Source organism: Euprymna scolopes, chromosome 10 (genome assembly GCF_053919585.1).
Source record: "Euprymna scolopes isolate OS-2025 chromosome 10, ASM5391958v1, whole genome shotgun sequence".
Lineage (NCBI taxonomy): Eukaryota > Metazoa > Mollusca > Cephalopoda > Sepiida > Sepiolidae > Euprymna > Euprymna scolopes.
In genome coordinates, this window is record NC_136491.1 from 27,745,849 (window position 1) to 27,773,631 (window position 27,783).

The window sequence follows — 27,783 nt, forward strand, 5'->3', positions numbered from 1 at the left end:
GCTTCAAAAGCCGAAATGATGCCGAATTGGCCTTCGATGACTTCATCGCTTCCAGAACTCCGGATTTCTATGCTAATGGGATAAATATAAGTGTTCCTCGTTGGCAAAAGTGTGTCGATTCTAATGGTTCTTAGTTCGATTAATAAAGTTTGTTATGAAAGGAGTTATGATTTTTTTAAGTTGAACGTCAAAAAGCGAAATTATTTTTGCATCAACCTAATACCTCCCATCATCATCAAATTAATAATGAAGACACAGAACATAAATTTAGAATCTGATTAGTTAATCCACATCTTTTCTGTTGCCTTTCTCCTGAACATTTAAAAAATACATAATTTTTCCACATACTATAAATGAGCAGCTTTGAAAAAATGTAGCACGGAAATATTTTGGCTCATCATGTTTGAGAACATCACTTATTTTACCAATTCTTTCTTGTATATTAACACTAGCGAGGGGTACCCGCATTGCTCGGGTGTTTGGAAATGTGTGTGAAAACTCCGGGGGTGGGGGTTAAAATAAAAAAAAATGTTTTGGTAAGTAAGTATGAGGATCGAAACCGAACCGTTGAGGCAAAGTTGGAAATTAAAGTGTGAAAAAAAAAAAAAAAAAAGAGTGCGACGGTTTTAACTATTGCACTACCACGAGATGCTAACGGAAACACGTTTGAATTTATTTAATTACTTGGATGTGTGTGGAAACTCCGGGGGTGGGGGGTGGGGGTTAAAATAAAAAAATGTTTTGGTAGGTAAGTATGAGGATCGAACCCGAACCCTTGAGGCAAAGTTGGAAATTAAAGTGTGAAAAAAAAAAGGGTGTGACGGTTTTAACCATTGGGCTACCACGAGATGCTAACGGGAACACGTTTGGATTTATTTAATTACTTGGATTTGGCAGGTGCACGTTTTAATGACTTAATGAGGTCAAGTTTGACAGCGGGATAGTATTTCATTTACTGCTGAACGCTTTTTTTTTTTTTTTTTTTTTTTTTTTTTTTTTCCCAAGATGTTATAGGAAAAAGACTAACCCACATATGGCGAGCGACAAATGTTGAATATTTATCTTGCCGAAATCGAGCAAATTAAATAGACAGGCGAGCTTCGTTGTTAACTGTGAGATATTACGATTTATATGTGATATAAAAAGTTTTAAAAAGTTGTGAACCGACGACCGCTTCTCTGAAAAAAGCCTTTTGTAGACATACAGAAAAAGCGAACACACATACAAACATACATACATTTTCGCTTTTATATTTATAGATTACATTTTTATACTGATATAATGGACTGATCCAACACCCCTCAAATGAATGGACTGTTACGTCTATAAAAAGACAAGCAAACTCTCCTCACGGGGGAGACAGAATTTAGTACTAAGCTGTCAATGGACGCTTAGAAATGTGTGTACCTTTTTACCTAAATAAACCCTTTCTGTACAACCCCAGTAATGACTTGTTATTCATATAATCTACGATATAACAACTGGCGACGAAGAATTCGAACGAAACTCACTAAAAAACAAAGCGAAGGAATAAGCACACAAGAAGATTAACGAGCAGAAAACAAAAGAAATCCAAAGAAGGAAGAGGAAAAAAAAAACTTCGACAGAGCCAACATTTAAAAAGTAAGTGTTTCAGTCGGTTACGGTCCTAAAAAAAAAAAGAAATTGACATTTTGAAGCGAACATTTTTTTGAAAAGAATATTTAAAAAAAAAAAAAAGTGTCCATTTCAAGTTTTATTCGGCTGGAAGTGTTTTTTTTTCTTCTCTTCGGAAGGATATTGTGCTTTTAATTCATTGAATTTATAGGACATATGAGTTAATCTTTTGTTTAATTGTGTAGTTTCGTAAAAAAAAAAAAAAAAATTTTAACATGGAGCAATTAGCGGAATTCACTAGAACTATGCAATCGGCATTGTTTGCACAACAAAAACAAATGGAATTACTTCAGCAACATCAGTTGAAGCAAAGCGAAATACTACAGAGTATTTTAACGCAGCAGAAAGACTGTCGTTTCACTCCTGAAGGAATAGCAAATTCTTTATCCGAATTTGTATACGAGCCGACAAATGGGTTAACTTTTCCGGCATATTTTCGGAGATACGAAAATATTTTTGCTAAGAGATGTCAGTCTTGGACAGACGAAGAGAAGATTATCCTTCTTCTTCAAAAACTTGGATCTCAGGAAAATACAAAGTATACGAATTTTATCCTGCCAAAGAAACCTGAAGAGATTTCTTTTAGTGAAACAATAAAAATATTGTCAAACATTTTCAGTGAACGAGATAGTCTATTCTATACACGTTATAAATGTTTAAATATCACGAAGCAGGAGGACGAAGATTTTATTACTTATGCAGGGAAAGTGAATGCTCATTGTGAATCCTTTAAATTAAAAGACCTCAAAGAGGATATGTTTAAAAGTCTAATCTTTGTGCAAGGTTTAACAGCCTCTAAAGATAAGGATATTCGTTCAAGGATATTATCCATTATGAACCAAGACACAGAAATAACGTTACAAAAAGTTACGGAAGAGTGTCAGAAACTGTTAAATTTAAAGCAGGACAATACAAGCATCGAAGGAAAAAATTTTGAAGAAAAAAATATGGAAAAAAAATGGAAAGGGTGATGAAATGTGTACACGAAAAATCCTGTAAGACATGTGGGGGAAAAAACCACTTCACTAAAGATTGTTACTTTAAATACAAAATATGTAACAAATGTAATAAAAAAGGCCATAAATCAACGGTATGCAGGAAAGGAAAATACCGAAAAGCAGAAATAAAGACCATTGGTTCTAAAAATGAGTGTAGGTGTGATAAAAGAAAATATATTAAAATTAAAATGAATGGCTGTAATGTGAACTGTCTTCTAGATACGGGAAGCGACATAAGTATAATTGACGAAGTAACTTGGAAGAAAATTGGGTTTCCAAAGTTACAAAATACAAAAAAAAATTGCCAGAAGTGTGTCTGGAAATAAACTAAAATTTAAGAGTGAATTTTTTACCAATGTGTCTCTAAAGGAGAATGCTGTGAAAACCAAGTTATATGTCGTACCGGGGAAAAATTCTAATTTGTTCGGTATAGACTTAATGATTCTTTTTAATTTATGAGGAAAACCCATAACTCATTTTGCAATAAAGTAAGTCTGGCGGGTTTAGAAACGTCTAAACTACCAGGAAAGTTTATTGACGAATTAAAAAAAGACTTTAAAAAGGTATTCTCTGAAGGTTTGGGTTGCTGCACGAAAACGGAGGTGAAATTTGAACTAAAGGACGAGGCTAAACCAGTTTTCAAACCCAAATGAAAGGTTCCATATTCAGCATTAGAAACTATAGAGAAAGAATTAAAGAGACTTCAAGATATTGGAGTAATAGAAAAAGTGGACTACTCTGAATGGGCTTCACCCACGGTTTACGTTAAGAAGAAAAATAATAAAATCAGGGTATGCGCGGACTTTTCGACAGGTCTAAATGATTGTCTCAAGGAGCATAACTACCCGCTTTCTACCCCAGAGGAAATTTTTTCGAAGTTAAGCGGAGGAAAATTTTTTACAAAAATTGATTTGTCTGAAGCGTATTGGCAAGTAAAAGTCCAGGAAGATTGTGCTAAGTACCTGACATTAAATACCCATAAAGGACTATTTTCACTAAAACGTTTGCCTTTTGGTTTAAAAGTAGCCCCAAATTTGTTCCAGCAAATTATGGATACAATGCTAGCAGGTTTGGATTTTGCTATGGCTTATCTAGATGACATCCTTATAAGAAGTAAAAATGTGGAAGAGCATAAGATCCACATTGGCAAAGTATTCGAGAGAATATCAAACTATGGATTGAAAGTGGCTCTCGAAAAATGTAATTTTGGGATGGACAAAATTGAATATTTGGGACAGGTGATTGATCGAAATGGTAGAAAACCTAATCCTAATAGGACTGAAGCAATCAAAAACATGCCTAGACCAGAAAATATAGTGCAGCTACAGTCATTTTTGGGACTAGCAAATTATTATAATTCTTATATCCCAAATATGCATGAACTAAGAGCACCTTTAAACGAATTACTGAAAAAGAATAAAAAATGGCTCTGGACAAAAGAATGTGATGAAGCATTCCTAAAGATTAAAAAATGTCTGTTATCGGATTTAGCACTAGCTCACTACGATCCGAAAAAAGAATTAATTGTAGCAGCAGATGCGAGCAAATACGGTTTAGGTGCTGTGCTACTACACAGACTCAAAGATTGATCGACTAAACCAATTATTCATGCCTCAAGGGTTTTGCTACCCGCAGAAAAAAATTATAGTCAGATAGAAAAAGGTCTGGCAATTGTATGCGCCATGAGGAAATTTCATAGGTTCATCCATGGAAGATTTTTTATCTTGGAAACGGACCACAAACCTTTGTTATCGATTTTTGGTTCCAAAAAAGGAGTTCCTACTCATACAGCTAATAGGTTACAAAGATGGAGCATGATTCTGTTAAACTACAATTTTAAAATGAAACACCTAGCATCCAGCAAAATTGCACATGCAGATGGTTTGTCCAGGTTGATCCCAAATAAAACTAAATTACTTGAAGAAACTGTTATAGCTGCACTAAAAGAAGAAAATGAACTAACAGATATATTAATAAATACTGTTAGGGAACTTCCGGTAACACTTGAGGAAATAAAGAAAGCAGCAAGAACAGATGAATACATTAACAAGATAAAAAGACAAGTGGGACAAAAAGAAAAGAAGAGGAAAGGATTAACAGTTTTTCCATTTTCAAAGTGCGATGAAACTCTAATGTACGCAGATAGAGTGGTAATACCTCAAGTATTACAGAAGAGAATTTTAAAAGAATTCCACATGGGACATCCTGGAATCTCCAGAATGAAAGCACTAATGAGAGCATATACGTACTGGCCTGGAATGGATCAGGACATAGAAAAAATGATAAAATTATGTAAGGGTTGCCAACTAGCAGCAAAAGCGCCGCCCATTAAGACGCAACCTTGGCCTAAAACAGATATACCATGGACGCGGATCCATATAGATTACGCAGGACCTCTAAAAGGATATTATTACCTGGTAATAGTAGATAGCATGTCGAAATGGCCAGAAATTTTTCAATTCAAACATCCTACAGCGGCAAACACAATAAAGGCGTTGGACGAGGTATTTGGGCGTTTTGGCGTACCAAAAACAATTGTTAGTGATAATGGCACCATGTTCAAAGGTCAAGAATTTAAGATCTACTGTGAGTCACTGGCCATAGAGCATGTCACAACACCAACTTATAGCCCTCGATCTAACGGACAAGCTGAAAGATTTGTCGATACTTTTAAACGAGCGTTAAAAAAGAACGATAACATCGACACTGAAGAAAAAAGTCTTCAGAAATTTTTAGCAGTGTACAGGATAACACCTAATCCGAATACAAATGCAAATTTATCCCCAGCGGAAATAATGTTTGCCAGAAAAGTGCGCTCTGTGTTCGACCGGTTAATTCCGAGTAAAAAAAAAAAGAAAAAAAGTGTAAAAGATAATGGACGATACAAGATATACAAGGACGGGGATAAAGTTTTTTTCAACAATTATCGGGCAGGGAAGAGTTTTTGGGAAGAAGGCATAATCTCAAAAAGAATTGGAAGAATGGTCTACATTATAAAAGGTCAGACATTTTCCCACAAAAAAACATATAAACCAACTCAGACCTCGATATATTGAAATAGTTAAAAACAATGAAGTACCGTTGGAAGAACTGTATGACATTTTTCACATAGAGCCTCCAAAAAAGGAAGCACCAGTAACTGAAAATACAAGTCACTCTCCAAAATCCAAAAATTCGCAAACGCAAATTTTAAGGAGAAGTGAAAGAAAAAGAAAAAGAACTGAATTTTTTGGACAAAGTCAAAAAAGAAAAAAATGGTGAAGCGAAATTCTAGGGAAGAATTTAGCTTGGGAGGAAGGTGATATAATGGACTGATCCAACACCCCTCAAATGAATGGACTGTTACGTCTATAAAAAGACAAGCAAACTCTCCTCATGGGGGAGACAGAATTTAGTACTAAGCTGTCAATGGACGCTTAGAAATGTGTGTACCTTTTTACCTAAATAAACCCTTTCTGTACAACCCCAGTAATGACTTGTTATTCATATAATCTACGATATAACATATACAGACAATCAATCAAGAGAGATAACAAACAAACACAGGAAATGAAAAGACGTTCTGTAATAGTTGCAATAACACAGAACACAGCGATTTGCAAATTGCATAATTTCTTAAAATAGCCCGATCCTTTGTTTTTAAAGTTCTCAAAAAGTTAGAAGACAATGATGATCAAATTTCTGTTGTTGGTAAACGTAAAAAGCACTAACAATGCTCAGACAGGATTAGAACACACGAATTTATTCATCAAGTTTAAAATATCATTGACGGGAACCCCTAGAAGTCAATGGGGTCAATTCCAAAAGATCTCGGTGTCTTCAAAGCCACAATTCAAAGGACTGCCCATAAGAATCTTTGATACAAGTCCTATATGATCAATAGAGGTCAATTTATGTCCGAGACCACCAAAGAAAATCGTTTGATGAGCTCCAAGAGAATTTTTAACAAACTGAAATATATTACTGAACAACATGTTTGTTTGTTTTTTTTTTTGTTTTTTTTTTTTAGACGAAAAGAAGGTAAACAAAAAGAAAGACAGATGGCTATGACCCCGTCGAAGTTCCAAGAGTCATGCACACAAAATTTCCTGCAACTATTTTGGGGGGTTGTTAGCAATGGAGGACATGTGATGCCACCACATTTCTTTCCACAAGGGCTGAGTCAATTCTGCTGCTTACATTAATATCCTGGGTATTGTTGTTTAGCCATGGATCGATAGAGTAAGAAATGGAAGTCCCTACATTTTTCAACAAAACTCTTTGCCATCAAATAAAGCTCAAACCATTCAAGGATGGTTAGCGGAACATTTTCATAATTACATTATCCTCAGCTTGTGGCCCACAAGTTCTTCAGACCTTAAATTATTGGATTATTACGTGTGGGGTGTTGTTGAGGGATATGTTAATAGACATCCTCACAGCACCAAAGATTCTCTGAAAGCATCCATAGTCAGAGTAATGGACAACATCGACCAGGACCATCTTATACACGCGCCGGCCAAAGGTTTAGGTTTCTGAATAGAAGGTGTCGTTGAAGCAGAGGGAGATTTCATTGAATGAAATTATCAAATAAGAATGTCGCTTATGTATCAATGTCTTTTTTTATTTAATTGCAGATGTGTTGTTGTTGTTGTTTGTATTTTTGTTATCCTTAAAAATGTAATAAATGTTCTCAAACACCGGATGAACCCAGTGCATACAAATATATAAACATATGCATATACCTAGCTTTATATTACAATAGAAAAATGCGAGCATAAAAAGTAATATGGTTAAGCTTAAACATGGAAAAGTAAAGGGCTAGTTGTTAAAACTGGAAAAGAAAAGGACAAGATATTCTAGTAAAAAATATAATAAATTTACAGCTTAAAATATTGCAGCATTAAGAATTGATTATATAATGTTAAATTGATTTTTTAAAATTTAATGCTGTAATATTTTAAGTTATAAATTTATTATATTTTTTACTAGAATATCTTGTCCTTTTCTTTTCCAGTTTTAACAACTAGTCTTTTACGTTTCCATGTTTAAGCTTAACCATATTACTTTTCATGCTCGCATTTTTCTATTGCAATCCATGATTTTTTCATGGGTCTTGATAAGTAGTGATTCCTTTGAAATATAAAAAAAAAACCCTTTGTGATGCCAAATATCACCAACTTTAGCCTCCACTGAAAGAGAACAAGAAATTGAAGTGTAGCATCTGAAGGATTAAATGTCTTACGTATAGTGGCTGATGGCGAAAACAAATGCCACCAGGATGAATAACCAAACAACAGGTGTAAGTTGATGCAGAAACAAAGACCTTGATTTGATAGATAAATAAGATTATATGACCTGTTCTCAAGGTGATACAAGTAAGAGTTAGTTTTTTTTTTTTAATTCCATTTCCACCCCAAACAAGGCACGGTGATGTGCTTTTGATGTAGGGGGTTACTATCGAGGACATAAGTTGGAGGGATACTATGTAGGGAGTCGAGCAGCAAGATGTCTGTCAACATTACACTTGAACTTCTGCATGTCAGTACAGTTGGGAAAACAGGAACCCGGAAAGGAGTTCCGGAGTCTAGCAGTTCTGGGGAAGAAACTATAAAAGTAGAAGACGTTCTTACATCTAGGGATCTCTATTGTGGAGGGGTGGGATTTTGCTGATTGTCAGGTTTATCGAGTTTGTTGAGTATATTTATGTCGAAGGGGTACAAGGGCTTGTAGTTTATCAGAGCATCAACCATTAAAATACTTATAGAACAGGCAGAGGGATGCAACATTTCGTTAATAGGACAGAGGTTGAAGATTGGATGATAGTTCAGGATCTATCAGGTTGGCGATTTTCTTTTGAACCCTGACTGGGAGCGAGAGACTAGCCCAAATGTGATAACAGACTCCATGCATTGGCGAATGGTGGCCTTGTCGAGGTACGGGATGCTTTCAGGCATAAGTAACTTTCTAGCATGGTAGAGAGAGCCCACCTTTCTTCAAAGTCAATTTTACCAAAGCTAGGCAACTTTTAAGGCACACAGGAGTAGCCACAATTCATCTTTGCATGGAGTATTGTTACAACATCTGGGCTCGTGTAGCTACCACAAGTATCTTATTCTTGAGGAGGGTCAAAAAAAAAAAAAGAGTCAGAATTCTAAAAAGTCTTGTACGCTCAACAAATCTCCAACCCTTATGCCATCACTACAATGTTGCATCCCTGTGCCTGTTTTACAAGCACTTTATGATTTTATTAACTAATTGTTTCGACATGTTCTTGTGATTTATATAACCTGCTGCAATATGCTGACGAAACATTGGTTTGTATCTTGCATAAGTAATAACTTTTCTATTTAATTATTTGGACTATTATTCTCATCTTCTAGTTGTTCTTTTCTATGACGTTTCAGCCATTTATTCCTCTGGCCTTCGTCAGGTTAACCACGATGGTTTGATAGGAATGTCGAATCCTCCAACTACATCCTCAGCAATTGTTGCCTTCAATATCTCACCACTGTTTGGTCAACTAATCCTCTGACCGGCTTTGGGTGGGATCGAAACTGTTACCTCTAGACAATGCTCACCTAGAATCTCTATTCACTGCACCACGGGCACCGAATGATAATCAAGGTTGGATTTTTTGGTCTTATAAATCCAATTGTTCTTCCAATTGTCGGGTGCGTACCGATTGTTGTATTATTGCATTAGTTTGGAATTATTTCGGAGATGGGTAAATTGTATAATTTTTTATTTAATTATTTGAACTATCATCCTCATCTTTTTTTCTTTGGAATTCTTTGAACTATTATCCTCATCTTCTAAATAATTAAATAAAGCAATTATACAATTTACTCATCTCCAAAATAATTCTAAACTAATTCAATAATAAAAACTTTTCATTGGACGTTTATGATCGTAAATGCCACCAATTCATTGTCAGGATTTGATTTCTTAAGAAACGTTAGTGTTGTGGTTAATCGCAAAAACATATGTTGCTACGATGAATTAAACTATAAATGTAAGTAAATATATACTACTCTAGCAGGAAGGGGTCGTCCCAGTCGTTGGTTGGTTGGTTGTTTTTGTTTTACGGCATATCAACCCTTTCCGGGTTATTTAATGCCGAATCCAAAGATTTTGAAGAAATTCTTTTTTAATAGAACATATTTGTTGTTTTCACGTTGGTTTCTATTTAACCCATAGTTGGAACCCTAACAGGTAGTACCACTCCGGGTCAGAGTGGACCTGGGAGCAATGATAATTAAAGGGTGGCTCCACACTCCCCAAAGCGCATAAGCTTGGGCCTCACCACTGGATTTAGTTTAAGGTCATATCCAGGACCCCCATTGAGGGACTTTTACCCTCTGCAGGGGGGGCAGTCGGCGTATTATAATGCCCCACCGATAGGGCCCCTCAGTCGTAAAATACGCTTAAATATGATATTTTAATTTGTCCAGATTTCGTATATATTATTACTAGAATGATCTGATCATTTTTCCATTAATCTTGGCAACAGATTTGATATAAGTCTTCCATTTTAGGCCAGGAGTGAAGGTTAGCTACAAAGCATACCCAGTGCGATGGAAGCCAGTACAGCATTTACCAGGGGAAAATCAGTTCTTGAAAGAAGTAAAGGCGAAGTAAATGATATCTCTACCACAAAGCAAATTCTCATGAAGTTCCTATAAGCTTGGAAACGGGCTGAAAGTCAATCACATGCAGAACATGCAATAAGTGACGTCACAAAAGCTGCTTAAAATTGCTGGTACTAGATTTAATAGAGGCTTCATATCTGCATACCAGCAGATAAAAGTATAGCCAGATTGTAGTTTTCTTGGTCGATATCTATCCATAAATGGGTAAATTCACTTGCAGCATGTTTAAATCTGACTTTCATGGAAATAGAAATTACTACTTATGCAGTATAAACACTATGCTATCATCGGCATCATCCGGGTATTTTATGGAAAATGCTGAGGTGCCAAATGAAAGATTTTTACCTAAATGCTGGCCAATTGTTTTCATAGAAAAATGTATTATTTCTGTCAATACAAAGCTAATTCAACGAAAAATGAACATAAAATTGAAAACAATATTCTTGAATAATTATTGGATAATTTTTACAAAATCTTTAGAAAATTCAAATTCTAATCAAGAAAAAAAACACTCATTGTAAGGTAAGTTTCATGAATAAATATTTTTGTTTTTGAATAACAAACAACTAATAACAAACTAAAAACAATTATTTGTTTTTTGTTCAAATCAAGATTAATATTTAGATTTTTTATAATGAACCAATGATAACAAACAAGTCTGTCCCTTATGAATTTTTGTAATAGGCTTAAGGCGCTCAGCATTTTGGCACCTTACGTCGTTTTTTATAAACCGCCTGGATTATTTTGTAGATAGCGCAGTCCTTATACTGCACTATAAGTATCACAAAAAGGTGCTTCAACTTGCTGTTAATAGATTTAGCAGACGTGGCTAAATTCACTTGTAGCATCTGTCGAAATCTGACTCCGATGAAAACAGAAAATATTGCAGGTGTTGAAAGAGTCAATAAATTCACTTACATTGGATACACAATCGATTCCGATGGGAAAACTGACATAACTATATCAGGTCGGTGCAAAAAATTTTTTTTTTTTTTTTTTTTTAATTTTCTGTCATTGTAGATTGTAACGCTGGGTATGGGGCGGCCAAACCAGCTGTCAACATTCCCCTGCTTTTTATTGAAACCAACCGAGAGCTCTTTTTAGTATCCTCATTGTTCCCTTAAATGCAATTGTCTGGATCTCTTTTACACTTGGTTCATCAGGAATATTAGTTAGGTAGGACTTCAGGTTCTTCTTCATAAGCCCCGTGGCACCTATAATAACTGGTATGATTGATATGTTCCTAAGATTCCAGTTTTTTTTAATATCATAAATGAGACCTTGATATTTGGTCTGTTTCTCTCTTTCAGCTCTGTTCAGACCGCCATCATTATGGACACTCACTTCAACCAAGGTTGCAACTCTCTCTGATTTATTCCATATAACTATGTCAGGTTTCACAGCAGCATTTTCAAGGTAGATGGCTGTTGGCTTGTAATTCATTGTTATTACTTAAAGAGGTGGCTGGTTACCTTTAATGCATCTAAGACTAAGCTCCTATCATTACATCATCAACGCTCTGATCCCCATCTGGCATCGATTAAAATAAATGGCTCTCGTCTAGGGGAGGCCTCATGTTTTGATAAGCTTCTGGGTTTGACCTTTACTCCTGATCTGAAATGGAACACATACATCAAGTCTGTGGCCAAGGTCGCTGGGAAAATGGTGGGATCCTTCTACCACTCCAGAAGATATCTCACTAATGATGCAATTCTCTATCTATATAAAAGCCAAGTACGTCCAAGGATGGAGTACTGCTGCCACATCTGGGCAGGAGCTGCTAAAAACAGCCTATCCTGCCTTGAGAGAGTACAAAATAGATTTCGTGGCTTGATGGGGGATGCCCTTTTCTCTTCTCTGCAACCTCTCTCCCACAGAAGAGACGTTGCGAGCCTGTCTCTGTTTTATCGTTATTTCCATGGCAAGTGCTCGTCTGAGCTCCATTCTCTGGTCCCCCCTCGCCAATCTTTCACAAAAAACACCCGACTAGCTGAAACCACTGTCAATAATTTTCCCCACTCTTTATCCGTGCCTAAATCAAAACATAGATTCCATGAACAAAGCTTCTTTCTTAGAATTGCATGGCTGTGGAACTCTCTGCCGCTTACCTGCTTACCCCCCGAATTCAACTTGGATGTCTTCAAGTCCAACACAAACAAATTCCTGACAACCGCCCCCTTAAGTAATGACACCTTATCAAATCCCCAATACTTACTATTACTACGATACTATCCCATTGATTACAATAACCCTTATCCCCGAGTGGCTCCTGAGCCTTGATAAGTGGTGACCCCCATGTAAAAAAAAGAAAAAAAACGTAACACGATGATTAATTTATAACTTGTTTCTTTCAGATTATTAAAGCAACATTCATATTTTTTCGTGATAATATCACTCATTCATATTATTTGGATTAATTGAACCAATATTCTCATCCTGAATGTTATTTTTACTTGAGATGAAAATAATGGTCTGAAGAATCCAAATAATACCATTAACAAATCCCCATCTACAAAATTCAGACACATAATTCTCACCTTCAATCTAAGATAACCTTTAACCGCATGAAATGCATTTTTACCAACAGTAAGATAAGCCTCAAGACAAAGATACATGTTATGAGAGCCTACGTATGGCCCATTCTTTTATACGGATGCGAATGCTGGACATTAACCAAGGACACAGAACAGCAACTAGAAGCGGTGGAGATGTTGTTCGTCTGAAGAATCATGAAAGTCTCATGGAAGGAAAAAAAAAAAAAAATAATAATGCAGAAATAATCGACAAGGCTGGGTAATTTCACGGATTTCCATGACAATAAAAATATGGGAATGTGAAACAGTCGTTGATCATCATTCAATCCCGGGCAACGTCGGGTCACCTTACTAGTTCTTATTAAAAACAAGTTGATTGGAATTAATGCTGTAACATATTTAATTGATTTACTTAATCTAGTCAATCACCTAGGTGATAACAATATACGTTGGCTCATAAAAATAATTATGGCAAACACATACGTCATACGTCTGGGTGTAAAAGTGGGCGTGGCTAATATGAACTATATATTTTATAAAACCGATTTATCATACTATATGATTAATTTTTTCTCTTAAAATTTATCTCTAAATTTTTTTTTTTTGAATTGTTAAATGAAGGGTTGGGTCATTTTTTTTTTTTTTTGATCGACTATTTGCTTTGACCATACTTACTTTTGAGTAGATTATTAAGTAAAAAAAAAAGTGTGACAAAAGGAAACATGCCTGTGAGTGAAAGTGATTATAAGTGGAAAGAACCCAGAAAAGTCCGTTCAACGAAACCAACATGGCTTCCCATTGAGTATCACAAGTTGTTATGTAGTTGGGAACACCAGAAATTATTTGTTATTTATCTGTCTGTCGATCCATCTATCTATCTATCTATCTATCTATCTATCTATCTATCTATCTATCTATCTATCTATTTCAATTTATCTATCTATCTATCTATCTATCTATCTATCTATCTAACTGGCGAGGTAAACACAAGATGAGATATGAAGACCTTGTCAAAGCATTATTTAGGTATGAAATAGACAAGTTGCACCAGAAGTTCTAAAAATAGCTGACCTGGAAGGACGTAGTTGTTACCACGTGATCAGGTTAGCTGGACATAGAGTCGATGTTGGAATTTGGATGTAAAGAAGAGCGAACGGGTTAGCGGTTGTCTCCCCGCCCCCACTTTGGGAGGAAGATGACTTGTCTCCAAATTGGAGATTAGAATTAACCACAAGCAAAGATCCTCACTTTCCATTCTTTTGCGTTCGACACTTGGAAAGTGAATAAAAAATCATATAAAACTAATCATCGTTTTGGAGTGAAATGCATTCGTTCAGTTTCCAGCTTCCATCAAAGAACAGATGAAACCCAGGTGGAACGTAAGATCAAAGATGCAGTTGAAAAAAAAGTGATGTTGAATACATATATGACACACACACACACACACACACACACACACACCTGCATATGAACGTTTAGACGATCACAGAACGAGCTCAAATAGGTCACAAAGATAACTTGGGTTCAGATAGTGAAGAGCCACTAGATAGAGAATAGTGACACGTACACGCACTCAAACCTCACAATGTAACAGTAATGGACATGGCTGGATTTATTTTTTAATATCATCAGAAAAAGACAGCTCAAAATTTTTGACTATATAATCAGCGCTGACGGACTAGAAAACTGTCATGGAATGGAAAAATATGTGGAAACAAGAGCAGAGGAAGACAACACATAAAATTCAAAGACAATTAAAACAAATTTGCAATGAATAAAGAGGCTGCCAACAATGAGCTCATGAGAAAGATTAAAAACAAGGAAGAATGGAAAGCCATGATCGGAGATGTTTGCAAGACCAGATCGGATACTTACGAGAAAGAAGAAGAATTCTCAGCCATATTGATCCAAAAGCGACTTTCTTTAATCAACAGAAAGGGAGTCATCTTCCATCATGATAATGCTCATTCTTACACTGCTCTACGGACCAAAAAATTTGGTTGGGAAGTCGTGTCGCATCCTGCGTATTCTCCTGACCTACCTAGCTTGAATTCTCACTTATTTGAGGATTACAAAACCATTTAGATAACCTGGGGTTAGCATCAGACAGAATCAAGTTATAGCGAGCAAAAGTCGTTATTGTTACAAATAAAGATTTTCAAAAAAGCACAGTTTTTCATTTTCAAGATGAAATTTTAAATCGGCAATGACTTTTGAACTGACCTAATACATCTGCTACATGGAGAGTCTTCAGGCAACTATCGACAACTTTACAAAATGCACGGATCCAATTATATGCGAGAGAGGCAGTATACAACATATATGTCCAACTTGTACAAAGCATCAAAGCGGTATCATTTTAGCTGTAATGCATTGGATGGAGGAAATTGCTCATCACAACGATGAGTTGTAGTCATCCGGAACATCATAAAGCATGTTTCACATTAATGTTGATGGTTCAAAGCCAGGTGGTAAACAGCTTTGATAACAATCATTTCCAAGAAGATGGCACAAGCGAAATCGCAACAAATAGAAGTTGGAAATAATTCCCAAAACATCTAACCTGAGTATGTGACAAGAAGACATAAAATGAAAAAAAAAATAAAATAAAGATAAAAATAATGGCACTTATGCATAATAGCACGAAGCATGACCAGCAAAAATCATTGATGACAGCAGTATGTTATGGAGAACTTGATTGGTTGAAAACAATCTAAGCTGGAACCCAAAACTTACTGAAAATTATTGACTAGAATTTGAGAAAAAAAAAAAGAAAAGAAATGTAATTGCGAATGAGAGTAACCATTTTACGATGGTTTGAACACCATTACTTGTTTTCATCTTAGAAATTTGAGTTAACTCCCCTGATAAACATAAGACGAAATATGAATATAATAATATCTGCAATTATATAAATGCAACTTGTGTGTGTGTGTGTGTGTGTGTCTGTGTAAGTTCGTTGCTTATAGACTCCGAAACGGCTGAAGAGATTTTCTTTAAAATTAACAGAGCTTTAATGTATAAATCTGGAAGTGATCTTAGTTAAGTTTTGTCTCAGAATACCCCCGATGATAATCGATAATCGAAACCGTTATTTTAATTTATCTATCATCAATAAAGCCATTTTTTTCCATGTCGTTGCTTAGCAACAATGATAGCACAATGGACCGTGAAAATTCTACTGTGGGTAAGTTGATAACGTGCTTTTTATTTTATTTTTTTTGCATGATGTGGTCTGTAGGTTCCAACCCCGCGCATAAATTTCTTAATGTTTTTTTAAGTTAACTGGAAAGAATTTTATAAAAGTAAAACAGTAGGTTCTCTACAGTGCAATGTAGAATAGCATATATTTTGAACTAAGTTACTACATGGAGGCATGTGAAGCTTCCTCCCTGGGCGATTTCACGGATTTCGATGACAATAAATATATAGGAGCGTGAAATATTTGTTGATCATCATTCAATCCCAGGCAACGTCGGGTATCCCTGCTAGTAATATAATAAATAAAATATTTTTCGACTTGGATTCCGTATTTATTTCCCTACATGCCATCATCATTTTTGTAGAGAAAATTATAGTGAGTACGAAAATTATAGTGAGTACGAAAATTATTTGCCTCAGAAACGCCCACATATTTGTGAGTCTTGAAGGATTCAGCTGGTGCATTACAGAAAAAAAAGAAGAAAATGGCGACACCATTGATTTTATTCTCATCAGTCATGCAAACTAATGTGAATTCTTGTCGTTTGTATGCAAATTAGACGATCTTGACCTGCATAAAAACAAGCAGCTTAAATAATGGGAGAGTTTGAAGAAGGCGAATTGTGTACACATATTTTATTAAGGTATGAACAGTTAAAAGTTGTCCATAAGAACCACTCTGGAAAACCGACGATCATCAATCAGTCTCACAAAAGCAAGAGGAGTCATTAAGAGGTTTCACCAATTGGCTTAAAATCTGATAGGCAAGCCTGTTTTTGGATTCAATCAGTGAACGTTGTTAGCAGTTTATGGACCACAATAGCTACCAAATTGAACACTTTCAATAATTAATTGGTTTTTATATTTATTCACTGTATTTTGATGCATAATTCTTTTCTTTATTATAATAAATGTTGATTTTATGATTATTAAAAGAGTGTATATAATTTATTGAGAAATCCTGTATATTTGAAAGAATATTTTATGTTGAATAAAGCCAGCTCAGTCTTATAATACTTCGACCATTTCAAACTATTTATTCTGAAGAAACCCTGTAGAGATATTTTTGAAAGCCTACATTGCTCAGCACATTCCAAAATGTGAGTGTCTATAAAATTGGTAAAATTCAGATATTTTTGACCGAACTTGCACTAGAGTATCAAGCAATTGTTTGCAGAATTTGTTGTTGTAACAAACTTGTGAATCTACATCTTTCCATATATTTATAATAATATTTTAGACTAGCATCCCTAATCTACAAGGTGGAACAATAAATTTTCGCCTTAGAAAAGACGACATGATTCCATTTCCATTTGAGGAAAACCGGTTTTCTTTATTGATGAAGACCATCTACTAGTTGGCCAGTTGTGTACAAATCCCAAGAGCGAACAGACCCTTGTATCATGTCTGAAAGTGACACAATATTCAATGAGCGAGATGCGCTGCTGTACAACTCATGCGTTCTACTGATCCAAGTTATGACAACAGGACCATTGCCAGCACCCTCAAAATGCAAATCCAGATGGTTCAATGCTTGAGGGCATAGCTTAATGAAGTTTCCGGCCACGGTTATGATCTTTGGTGTGGTTATAAGTGAGAGCCACATAATGCTACCCACGTCTCCAAAATCGGCTTGAAAGTCAGCACCAATGTGTACCTGGATGTTACGAAGTGTGGTGATCCCCTGGTACAATCAAGTGGCCGCCAGCAGGACTCGGTGCTGGCTCACAAGTCCAAAAAGATCCAGGCATGGTTCCAGAAGAAGTGTTACGAATTTCTCTCACTGGCTTTCTTTCTCCCTGCCGACCTAAACCCACTGGACTGCTTCGTTCAGTCATACATTGAGCTCCCGCTGGTGCTGACCCATATGAAGGCGGTGATTGAGGCTGAAGGCGGCTTCATTGAATAGATGTCAGCTCTAATACATAATAAAGTTACCTGAATTGATTTTTTCAATAAAAGTTTTAAAGTAAAGCTGTATTGTTGTTTTCTTTTAGGCGACAGATTTCTTGTTCTGCCTTGTTTGTTTACATTTACACAAGATGTACAATGAACTAAAAACCACACCTTTATCAATTGTGAAACTTGCAGAAATACCTACTGCTCCTGACCGCCTTCTTTTTATTTGATCTAACTGTAATTTTGCATGTGTAATGATTTATATCTCTACAGGTTATGTGAAAAATTACAGATCTGAACTAATTGTGGTGTTTGAACTGAGTCAGGTGTGAAATTGAACCTGTTGACTGTTGTGGAGTGATCCAGTTTTTGTATTTAAATAGACGCACACCAAAGGAGACTTTTGGTTTAATGAAAGAAACATATGTCAATGGTGATATTGAAAAACACTAGTTGCCTTCCTTCTGTCATTGATGAAACATCTATCAGCAATATTTTAGAAGATCCATGTGTGACTATTTGCCAAATATCCCAAGAGATAAAGATTAATACAAAGTCATGACCATTTGCTTATATATGTGTCTGCCAGATGAATTCCTTCGTTACCGATACCTTTCTAGAAGCAAGAACACATTGAGTGCTCAAGGATGAATTTGGAGATGTGCCAAGATGAGTCACGATTTTTCAAAAGAATGATTATGCGGGATGAAATCTGGGTCTATCATTATGATCTAGAAACCAAAGCCCAGTCATTGCAATGGAAGCACTAGGATATGCCATCTTCAAAGAAGGCAAACCTCCACTGGCAAGATCATGCTCACAATATTCTGGGACCAGAACGGAATAATGATGACAGATTTCCTGGCAACTCGTACCACAATTACAGGAGTTTATTATGCTTCATTTTTGAGGAAATTAAGAGAAACCATAAAAATCAAGAGATGGGGCAAGATCAGCAGAGGTATCTTCCTCCTGCAAGACAACTCTCTGGTTTACAACATGCATGTCACCAGATCAGAAGCTGGGCGCGTGGTTATGAAATCCTTTATATTCCTACTATACTGATCTTGCACCCTTTGCATTTCTAGCCATGAAGTTGGTTTTTAAACAATGGCAGAAATATGTAACTTTGGATTCAGGTGATAGATAAACTGTTGAAAAGCCTAATGATTTCTTCTGGAATTGGTCAACTCTTTGTTCTGTTAGGCAAATGATGCTGGTTGAGGTACAATGGCTAAGTAATTCTCATTTTTGTATGAGCACTGCTTTTATAGTAAGTAACTGCAACCTAGTATAGGTATTATACTGAAAATAGGACATCATGGTGAAATGGCCTGAAACACAATTTTAAATTTAAAAGTTTATATATATATTTTTTTTAGATTAAAAGCCATGTTTAATTTCAGAAGAGTACCTAATCTGTGTAAGTCTTGGAAACAAAAAAAGAGTTTTCAGTAGGTAGCTGAACTGTATAAGTCTTGGACTTTAAAATTTTGCAGGCAAAAAGCAAAGCTCTTTCTCGTGTGGACACGAAAAATTACGTGCAGGAATTCTAAAATATTTTTATGGGGCAATTCCGGTTTCTGATTGGTTGTTCGCAGAACGTGGCTCCATTTGATTGGTCAGTTCCTATCGCCAATGTTTATAAGTAGAACCTTCCAGTTTTCTTTAATCATACCCTCAAACATATTGCAACACACACACACACACACACACACACACATATATATATATATATATATATATATATATATATATATATAAAATCGCCCCAGACAAAACATGAAGCCATTTGATATAAGAAGCTAAAATACTACTATTACAAGGTCAAAAACGAGCTAACGATAAGTGTTGGATGGATTGAACGCATGAAACAGCAATTCTCCCTGCTTTGTAGAGACACATCGCCTATCATGGAAGCTAAGGACTAAAGGATAAAATTTTAAAAAATGGGAGCTATAAGGCTGCTGAAGTAGCGAGGCTCGTATCCCGCTGTTGCCTCGGGGGAAATCTTATTTTGAGTAAACAAAAATCAATAATAGAGTAAGTTTATTGAAGTAAAACAAGCGCAGGAATGCAACACTGTGGTGTGATGTGACCGAGGCCAGAGTTTGGCAGACAGTGTGGGATTTAATTTTTAAATTCTTTTTTTTTTTTTTTTTGCACCCTTTCTTAGAGGGAGAGGCTAGTGATTACTGCCATTCCTGATTTTCAAATTGATTTTCCACAGTCCAATCTGTCACCACGGTAAATGGACAACCTGCTTAGATGTTTGCAAGCCTGTTTAATAAATATTCATTCCAGTGAAAAATTATTTACATTAATACCTGCTTTAGAAGAAGAAAATAAGAAAAGAGGATAAATGGGGAATAAAAATGTATGGATCAAACATACAAAAGAGCCAACTTTTATTGTGTGGTTTTTGATTTCGTCTTTCTCATCAAAGTCATTAAATAGATATTAATGAGAAAGTTTTATTTTAATACCAAGAGCTGTATGTACGCGGACGTCGACAACTCGCTTCAAGAATTGCAAAATCCCAACGTTGTCATCTCGCCTGATAGGGATATACAAACGACTGGGGATTGCTTGCGAATTTCATACCCTGAATTAACCTGCCTAGGGTTAATGCCGCTTTAGTCAGTTGGTATGGTAGTGAATGTAAAATAAACCCAGAAGGGAATTGCAAAGTCTAGCAGTTATAGGAAAGAGTAGAAGGCTTTATTAAATCTGGGTATTTATACTGCACAGGGGTGGGATTTTGCTGCTTGTTGCTTGTCAGGTTTGTCGGGGATATTTATGTTGAGGACGTACAAGGGCTTATAGTTTGTCAGAGCACCTAACAAGCAGAGGGATATAACATTTCGTCGATGGGACAGAGGTTGAAGCTTAACTGACAGTAGGATTACATAGGAAAATGCGAGCATGGAAAGTAATAGGATTAAGATTAAATTTAGAAAAGCAAACGGACTAGTTGTTATAACTGGGAAAGAAAAAGACAAGATATTATAGTAAAAAATATAATAAATGTATAAATAAAAATATTTTTTGCACCCTGTCTTAGAGGGAGAGGCTAGTGATTACTGCCATTCCTGATTTTCAAATTGATTTTCAACAGTCCAATCTGTCACCACGGCAAATGGACAACCTGCTTAGATGTTTGCAAGATTAAGATTAAATTTAGGAAAGCAAAAGGACTAGTTGTTAAAACTGGGAAAGAAAAAAACAAGATATTATAGTAAAAAATATAATAAATTTATAAATAAAAACATTGCAGCATTAAGAATTTTTAGAAATTCAATTTAACATTATATAATCTTAACCATATTACTTTTCACACGTCGCATTTTTCTATGCAATCAATAATTTTGCTTAAATAAGTCTTAAAACTTATAATTGATTGTTTAAAAGTTGAACATGTTTCTTTGAATTTTGAATGGAACGTTTTATTTTAATCCACACAAGGACCTGCAGTGCAATGGATAAAAGTGCTAAGAATAAGCAATTCTACATGACAGTCTTCTGGAAGTGGAAGTTTCAACCCTCAGTGCAGGCAATAGTAAGAATACAATTATGAATTACTTAAACTTTCTACCCAGTCATACGAGCTGATCGAATGAGACCAATTCTGTACAAATTCCTGAGTTTCTCGAATTCAATGAAACACACCTGAAGAAGGTCGTAGATTAGATCAGCCAAAGCATTATGAGAATCCAAGATTAGAAGAGTAGTTTGAATAGTTGCAATAACGCAAGTTATTCATCCTCATCTCAAAAATGTCAAAACTTCTTTTTATGTTTTGGTGATTAAAAATAAAACATATTGTTTAGAAAAGGGAGTCTTCTAGCAGGTTCTCTGTATATTCTCTGCCATACATGAATAGCTCTAATTGCAATACTCTTTCTTTCTCTGTTCCCTTTTATTCACTTTCATCCTCACTCCTCAAGGTAAGGAAGTTTTAACAGGAACGTGTTAACTCCAAACATTTTCCAACCAATGAAAACCGTTTCAAGTAACAAAAGTATATGTAAAAATAGTAATCCTGTGTAAAGTTAGAAACTCCTACAAAACAAAAATCTAAAAGCTATAAACATACTCGTAGAGAATTCTCAAGTCGACTGCGCCTTCAACAGGACTCTAGAACGTCTGGTCAATATCCCTCTCTTTGCCTTTGGCCAGAGTAGGGGAAGCAGAAAGGACTCAATGACTCACATATTAGTCTTTATCAACTTGTGCAGACCTATACACGCACAAATAAGAACAAGGTAAACACATACACAACTAAAAGCTAGAAAGACAGAAATGACACCAGCCGCCTACACCTGAAGGCACTCAAGAACATTGCTTAACAACATCTCCTGATGCCTTTTGGTCCAAGGGAGGCAAGTTGCTAAAGGAAAGGACCCAATGACTCACATACCAGCATCTTTCATTTTCTGCACACATTCTTACACACTAGCGAAAGTCAGGTGAACAGAAACATACTAATACTTACAGCTTTACATACACAAACAAGGTAAACCAACGCACACACATACACAATGCCATGCTGCCAAACACTCACATATGTATATAACTACACACATGCATATTATTTACTCTGAAATTAGTATATTTGGGCAGCATTTTTTCTCTTATACATGTTTCATTGAACAGCAGGCACAGTTCCTTTTTGTTTCTCTTGTGACCCATCTTTTCCATTTAGCGATTTAATGTTCCAATATTCTGTTCTACTGTAAAAAGAATCGTTTTCAACTTTCATGAGCCGTCTTCAGGCGAGTGATGAATTAAAAAATTGCGTTTGGTGAATTGATTGAAAAAGTCACTTAAGATTGTTTAAAAGCACTTGATCATACCCGTTGCCTTATATTGAGCTTTACATGACACCTGTCTTCCCCTAACAGCTCCATCTACCAACACCTAATAGCACATTACACCTCCTCCCAAAGTGAATTTAGAAACATATTAATAAAACATACCGCTATTCTAGCCGTCTCATATTGTAACCTGCGCCTGTCAATATATGAAAACCCTACTCATTCTCATAAACAAACCAACCATCAATCAGGTTCAATATGAGGGAGAGAGTACACTTAAGTGCTTTTAAACGACTTTTTAAGTCAATTAACCAAACGTTATCCTTTAATTCATCACTCACCTGAAAATGACTCATAAAAGTCGAAAACGTTTGCGACTATGACGAATTTCTTTTTACAATCAAACAGAATGTTCGAACATTGGCCTGCCAAATAGAAAAGATGAATCACACGAAAAACAAACAGGAATTATTCACGCTATGAACATTTTGACTTCTGACTCACTCAACTTTCATTGCCAAACATATGTGTTTGCATAAATGACTAAAAACTGGAATCTTAGGAAGATATCAATCATACCAGTTATTATAGGTGCCATGGGGCTTATGAAAAAGAACCTGAAGTCCTACCTAACTGATATTCCTGGTGAACAAAGTGCAAAAGAGATCCAGACAATTGCACTTAAGGGAACAACAAGGATACTAAAAAGAGCTCTCGGTTGGTTTCAATAAAAGCAGGGCAATGTTGGCAGCTGGTTGAGCTGCTCCATGTCCAACGTTACAATCTTCAAAGGAAGAAAATTAAAAAAAACAAAAAACTGAAAATAGCTTTTATATTCTTATTTTTTGTTATAAAATTTCGTTTTTCTTAATTTTCATTTACAAACTCAATTTGTTTTAGGTAGCACTTTCTAGCCGTGTCTCTTCTATTCTGTTGATGCTTCATTTATTCCAATTTTTATATGCCTGTATGAGTATATATATATATATATATATATATATATATATATATATATATATATATATATATATATATCCTTCATTTTCTTCTTTAGCTAAAACATAAATTTTAAGCTCAATGCATATTAAATGTTGGTATGGTCCGTGGCCATACCTCCAAACGCTATAATTGTTCCAAAATAGCCCTACCTAGTCCAAAGACTACGGCACAAATAAAACTTCATAATCATAGCTTGTTCTTGTTTTTTTAAAAACTTTCCAGACTGTGGGAACATCACCTACAAATAAGCTATTTCATACTGAAAAAGAACGGACTAAGTAAAGAGAAAACTGCTGAAAGACAGAGAAGTTTCATTTGACTTGATCTTCATTCCAAATCACTGGCCAGTGTGACGTGAGGGAGGTCGATAGACAGTGAGATCAATAATCATTAATTATATATCAGCAAATCTAACCGCGACTTCAGCAAGTTGACCCAAGCTGAACTTTCATTTTCAATAAGTTTTCAGACTTTTTTTTCGTATGCCCACTTTTATTGATAGTACACACATGAAACTGTAGTCCCCTTTGAAGTAATCTCCTCCGGCTGCAATACACTTGTACTGTTCCAATAAGTTCCGGAAGGTCCCATGGAAGTCCTCTTGTGTGAACACGTCAATGACCCTCTTCAATTGTCTCTAAGGTTTCCCTTGAGCTTAGGGAATAAACAAAAGTCACAGGGAGCAAGGTCTTGACTATAGGGAGGGTGAGGAACTGTGTTGATTCCCATCTTGGTCAAATAGTTTGTGACAAAAATGGAGTTGTGAACTGGTGCATTGTCCTGGTAAAAATGCCACTAACCTGATTTGAAGAGCATTGGCCTCTTCCAATTGAATCTTTTCCTGAACTCCCTTAAAACGTCAACATAATATTCCTTGTTGACTGTCTGTCCAGTGGGAACCCAGAGCAAGTAGATCATGCCAGTGCTGTCGAAAAACATTTGGATTTGCTCTGTCTGGTCTTTTTGGGTCTGGGAAAGCCAGCATACTTCCACTAAGAACTCTATCTCATGGTCTCTAAGTCATAGCAGTAGATCCAGCTTTCACTGCAGGTCACCAGAGCATCAGGAACTGCGAGCTCTGAACTGATCAGCTCGATTATCTCCTTGCTGTCATGACGTCTTTCTTTCTAATTTTCTCTGAGCAACCTTGGGACAAACTTTGCACAAATCTTCTGCATCTTCAGTTCCCTGGAAATAACTGTGTGTACATTTCCCACACTGACATCAAACTGTGCAATTATTGTCTCTATAGACATACGACAATCCTTAGCCATAAAATTCTTTATTTGATCAATCAACTCTGGTGTTCTGACTTCCTTACTCCTTCCACACCTCCCATCATCCCTCACAGATTCCCCACCGTCTTTGGATTTCTTATGCCACTGAAAAACTGATGACCGATTCATGCAAGATGGCCCAAAAGCAGTCTGAAGCATTCCATACGTTTTTGTGGCATTTGTTCTAAATTTAAAACAGAATTTTATTGCATATCATTCTTCTAAAATATCCTCACATCCAGATTACATTTTTAAAATTCCCCAGCTGTGACAATCAGGCTTTAGTAGGGTGTATTTCAATTCCTGCTATAGCTGTTCATTTGAACTTGAAATCATAAAAATTGGTCAGTCATCTCATAAGATGTATAGCAATAACATACTGAATTTTCAAAAGTCTATGACAATTTTAAATGTCTGTACAAAAAAAAAAAACCAGTCTGGAAACTTATTGAAGGCTTCTTGTAGCAGCTGTGATCCAAAATTTCGGATGATAAGTTTTTTAGTTTACTGCATACAATGTACATATATTTACATACCTAACTTTATGTATGCAATGATGATAGGAATGGCAATCGCCATTAAAATGTAAAAAAAAAAAAAAAAAAATGACTAACTACGAAGACAAATATTGATTATGGAAAAGCACACTTCACTTTTCATATTAATAACGACGCCATTTTCTATTTGTCTCCCTTTTAAAATGATCACATGAATAAGGTGATTAGTTACCGTGTTAATTTTCCTTTGTCGAGCAGTTCCTTCAAGGTGAGTTGTGAAGCAGCAAGGCTGTGCTTTTGAAGCCATTCTTCTGAACTCTGCGACGCAGCATCGCCAACACTCAGTGTCTTCTGCATCAACTACAACAAAAAGAAAGCATAGAAATACTTTAATTTCGATTGCAACACTTTTAGAACTTCGTAGTCGGAACAAACAACCGGACTGTGTGTGCTGCGTGAGCTATGGACAAAAGAGGATTACATGAATTGTGTTGTTATCATACATGATCCATTACGAGTATATCAATCGCAGTCTTTAGCTTTCTACAGCAATTTTTATGTTTCTGAATTTTTGAGGGAGAGATTAATAATCTATATATTAATACAATAGAATGTGTGTTCTTTTCTGTGTGAAGCTTACATTCGGGTCGTTTAATTGTTATGTACTTCCATTTGTTGTAATAAATAATTTTACCAAAAATTTTTCGTAAGTTTTGGTTTCGGTTTCGATTATAGCTGATGGCACTTAAGTCATCTATTTTGTTTTTATTATTAATAATTTTACCAAAAATTTCTCATCAGTTTTGGTTTTGGTTTCGATTATAGCTAATGGCACCTTAGTAATCTATTTTTTTTTTTTTATAAATAATTTTATCAAGAATTCATAAGTTTTGGTTTCAGTTTCATAAGTTTGGGTTTCGGTTTCGATTTAAGCTGATGAACCCAAGTCATATAGATATATTTTTTATTTTTGAAATCGCAACTTTATAATATATAAAAATCGATAGAACATTAACTCTATAATAATATATACGAAATCTGCAAGAATTAAAATATCATATTTGAGCGTATTCTATGACCTGGCTATGCTGGGCATCCCTGCTAGCTTAAATAAATACTTTTGTAGTTTTAACAAAAATAGCTACAATAATATTAGAGTGTAGTATCTGTTCTTCGGATGCTGCACTTCTATTTTTTGTTCTCTTTCGGTGAAATCCTTCACGACTGAGACAATTTTTATTTTTGTACCTTTTCTCCACGTTAAAAAACGACCCTGGTGTCTAACTCTGTCCTGTGGGGAGGCATAGTAAATAGGTACAATAATATTAGAGCGTCTCCATTTACGCTGAATATCTACAGAATGCCAACATCAATATATTACATATGAATCAGTCCCCTGTGGAATTTCCACAGGCCCCGCTAGTTTGGATCATTTGGAATATTCGGACTACTGTTCTCATCTTGAGTGTTCTCAAAACGCTTCAGAAGAGCTTGACAATGGTTCCAAAAATAAAGCTGTGTATAACAGCCCCCTCCAGGGCTAAGAACACTGCTGCCCATAGTATATGGTTGACTGGGTCTGCTGATGAGGGGAACCGTTCCCCCTCCAGCTGTCATTGTGGTCGTAAGTGTGCTTCAGAAGTATCTTATCAAACTCGGGAATCTTTATGGAATTTTCAACGGAACTCTTTGTTTAATCCACAGTGGATAGAATGACTGTGTGAAAGTCTTAAATAATTTGCAATTGTATTCTTAATATCAGCCACACCGAGGATTGAACCTTCAACCTCAAGAAGAGTGTCGCTTAGAACTGAATTTTACTGAGTACTTTATCTGCTATACCAGGAGTCCTTACAAGAACCCATATTGTAAGAGATGAAGTACAAAGTAAAATTCAGTGCTAAGCAAAACTCTTCTGAAGGTCGAAGGTTCAGCACTCAGTATGGGCAATATTAAGAATACAATTGGGAATTACTTAAGACTTCTACCTAGTCATGGCCAGTCCGTTTGCTACTCCTGTGGATTAATAAAGGGTTCCATTTAAAATTCTGTGCAGCTTCTCGAGTTTGACAGAAAGATTCCCGAGTTTGACAGAAAGATTCCCGATTTTGACAAGATACACGTGAAGAAGATCAGAGATTACATCAACCGAAACATTATGAGAACAGCTGTTTGAATAAGTCAAATAATCCAATCACATTATTGTTTCCATAATTTTGATTAGACTAACTTTTCTTCACCACGACACTGCACCTGGTTACAATGCTCTTAACA

General features: G+C 35.7%; 1 protein-coding gene across 1 annotated transcript in view; it reads right to left on the minus strand.

Moving 5' to 3' along the window:
- LOC145285890 (von Willebrand factor A domain-containing protein 3A-like) overlaps positions 1-27,783 on the minus strand; it is a 333,383-nt gene that overhangs the window by 274,338 nt on the left and 31,262 nt on the right. Inside the window, exon 4 of the mRNA XM_080134354.1 lies at positions 25,742-25,869. Within this exon, the coding sequence (XP_079990480.1) occupies positions 25,742-25,869 (128 nt within the window). The remainder of the gene's footprint in view (positions 1-25,741; positions 25,870-27,783) is intronic.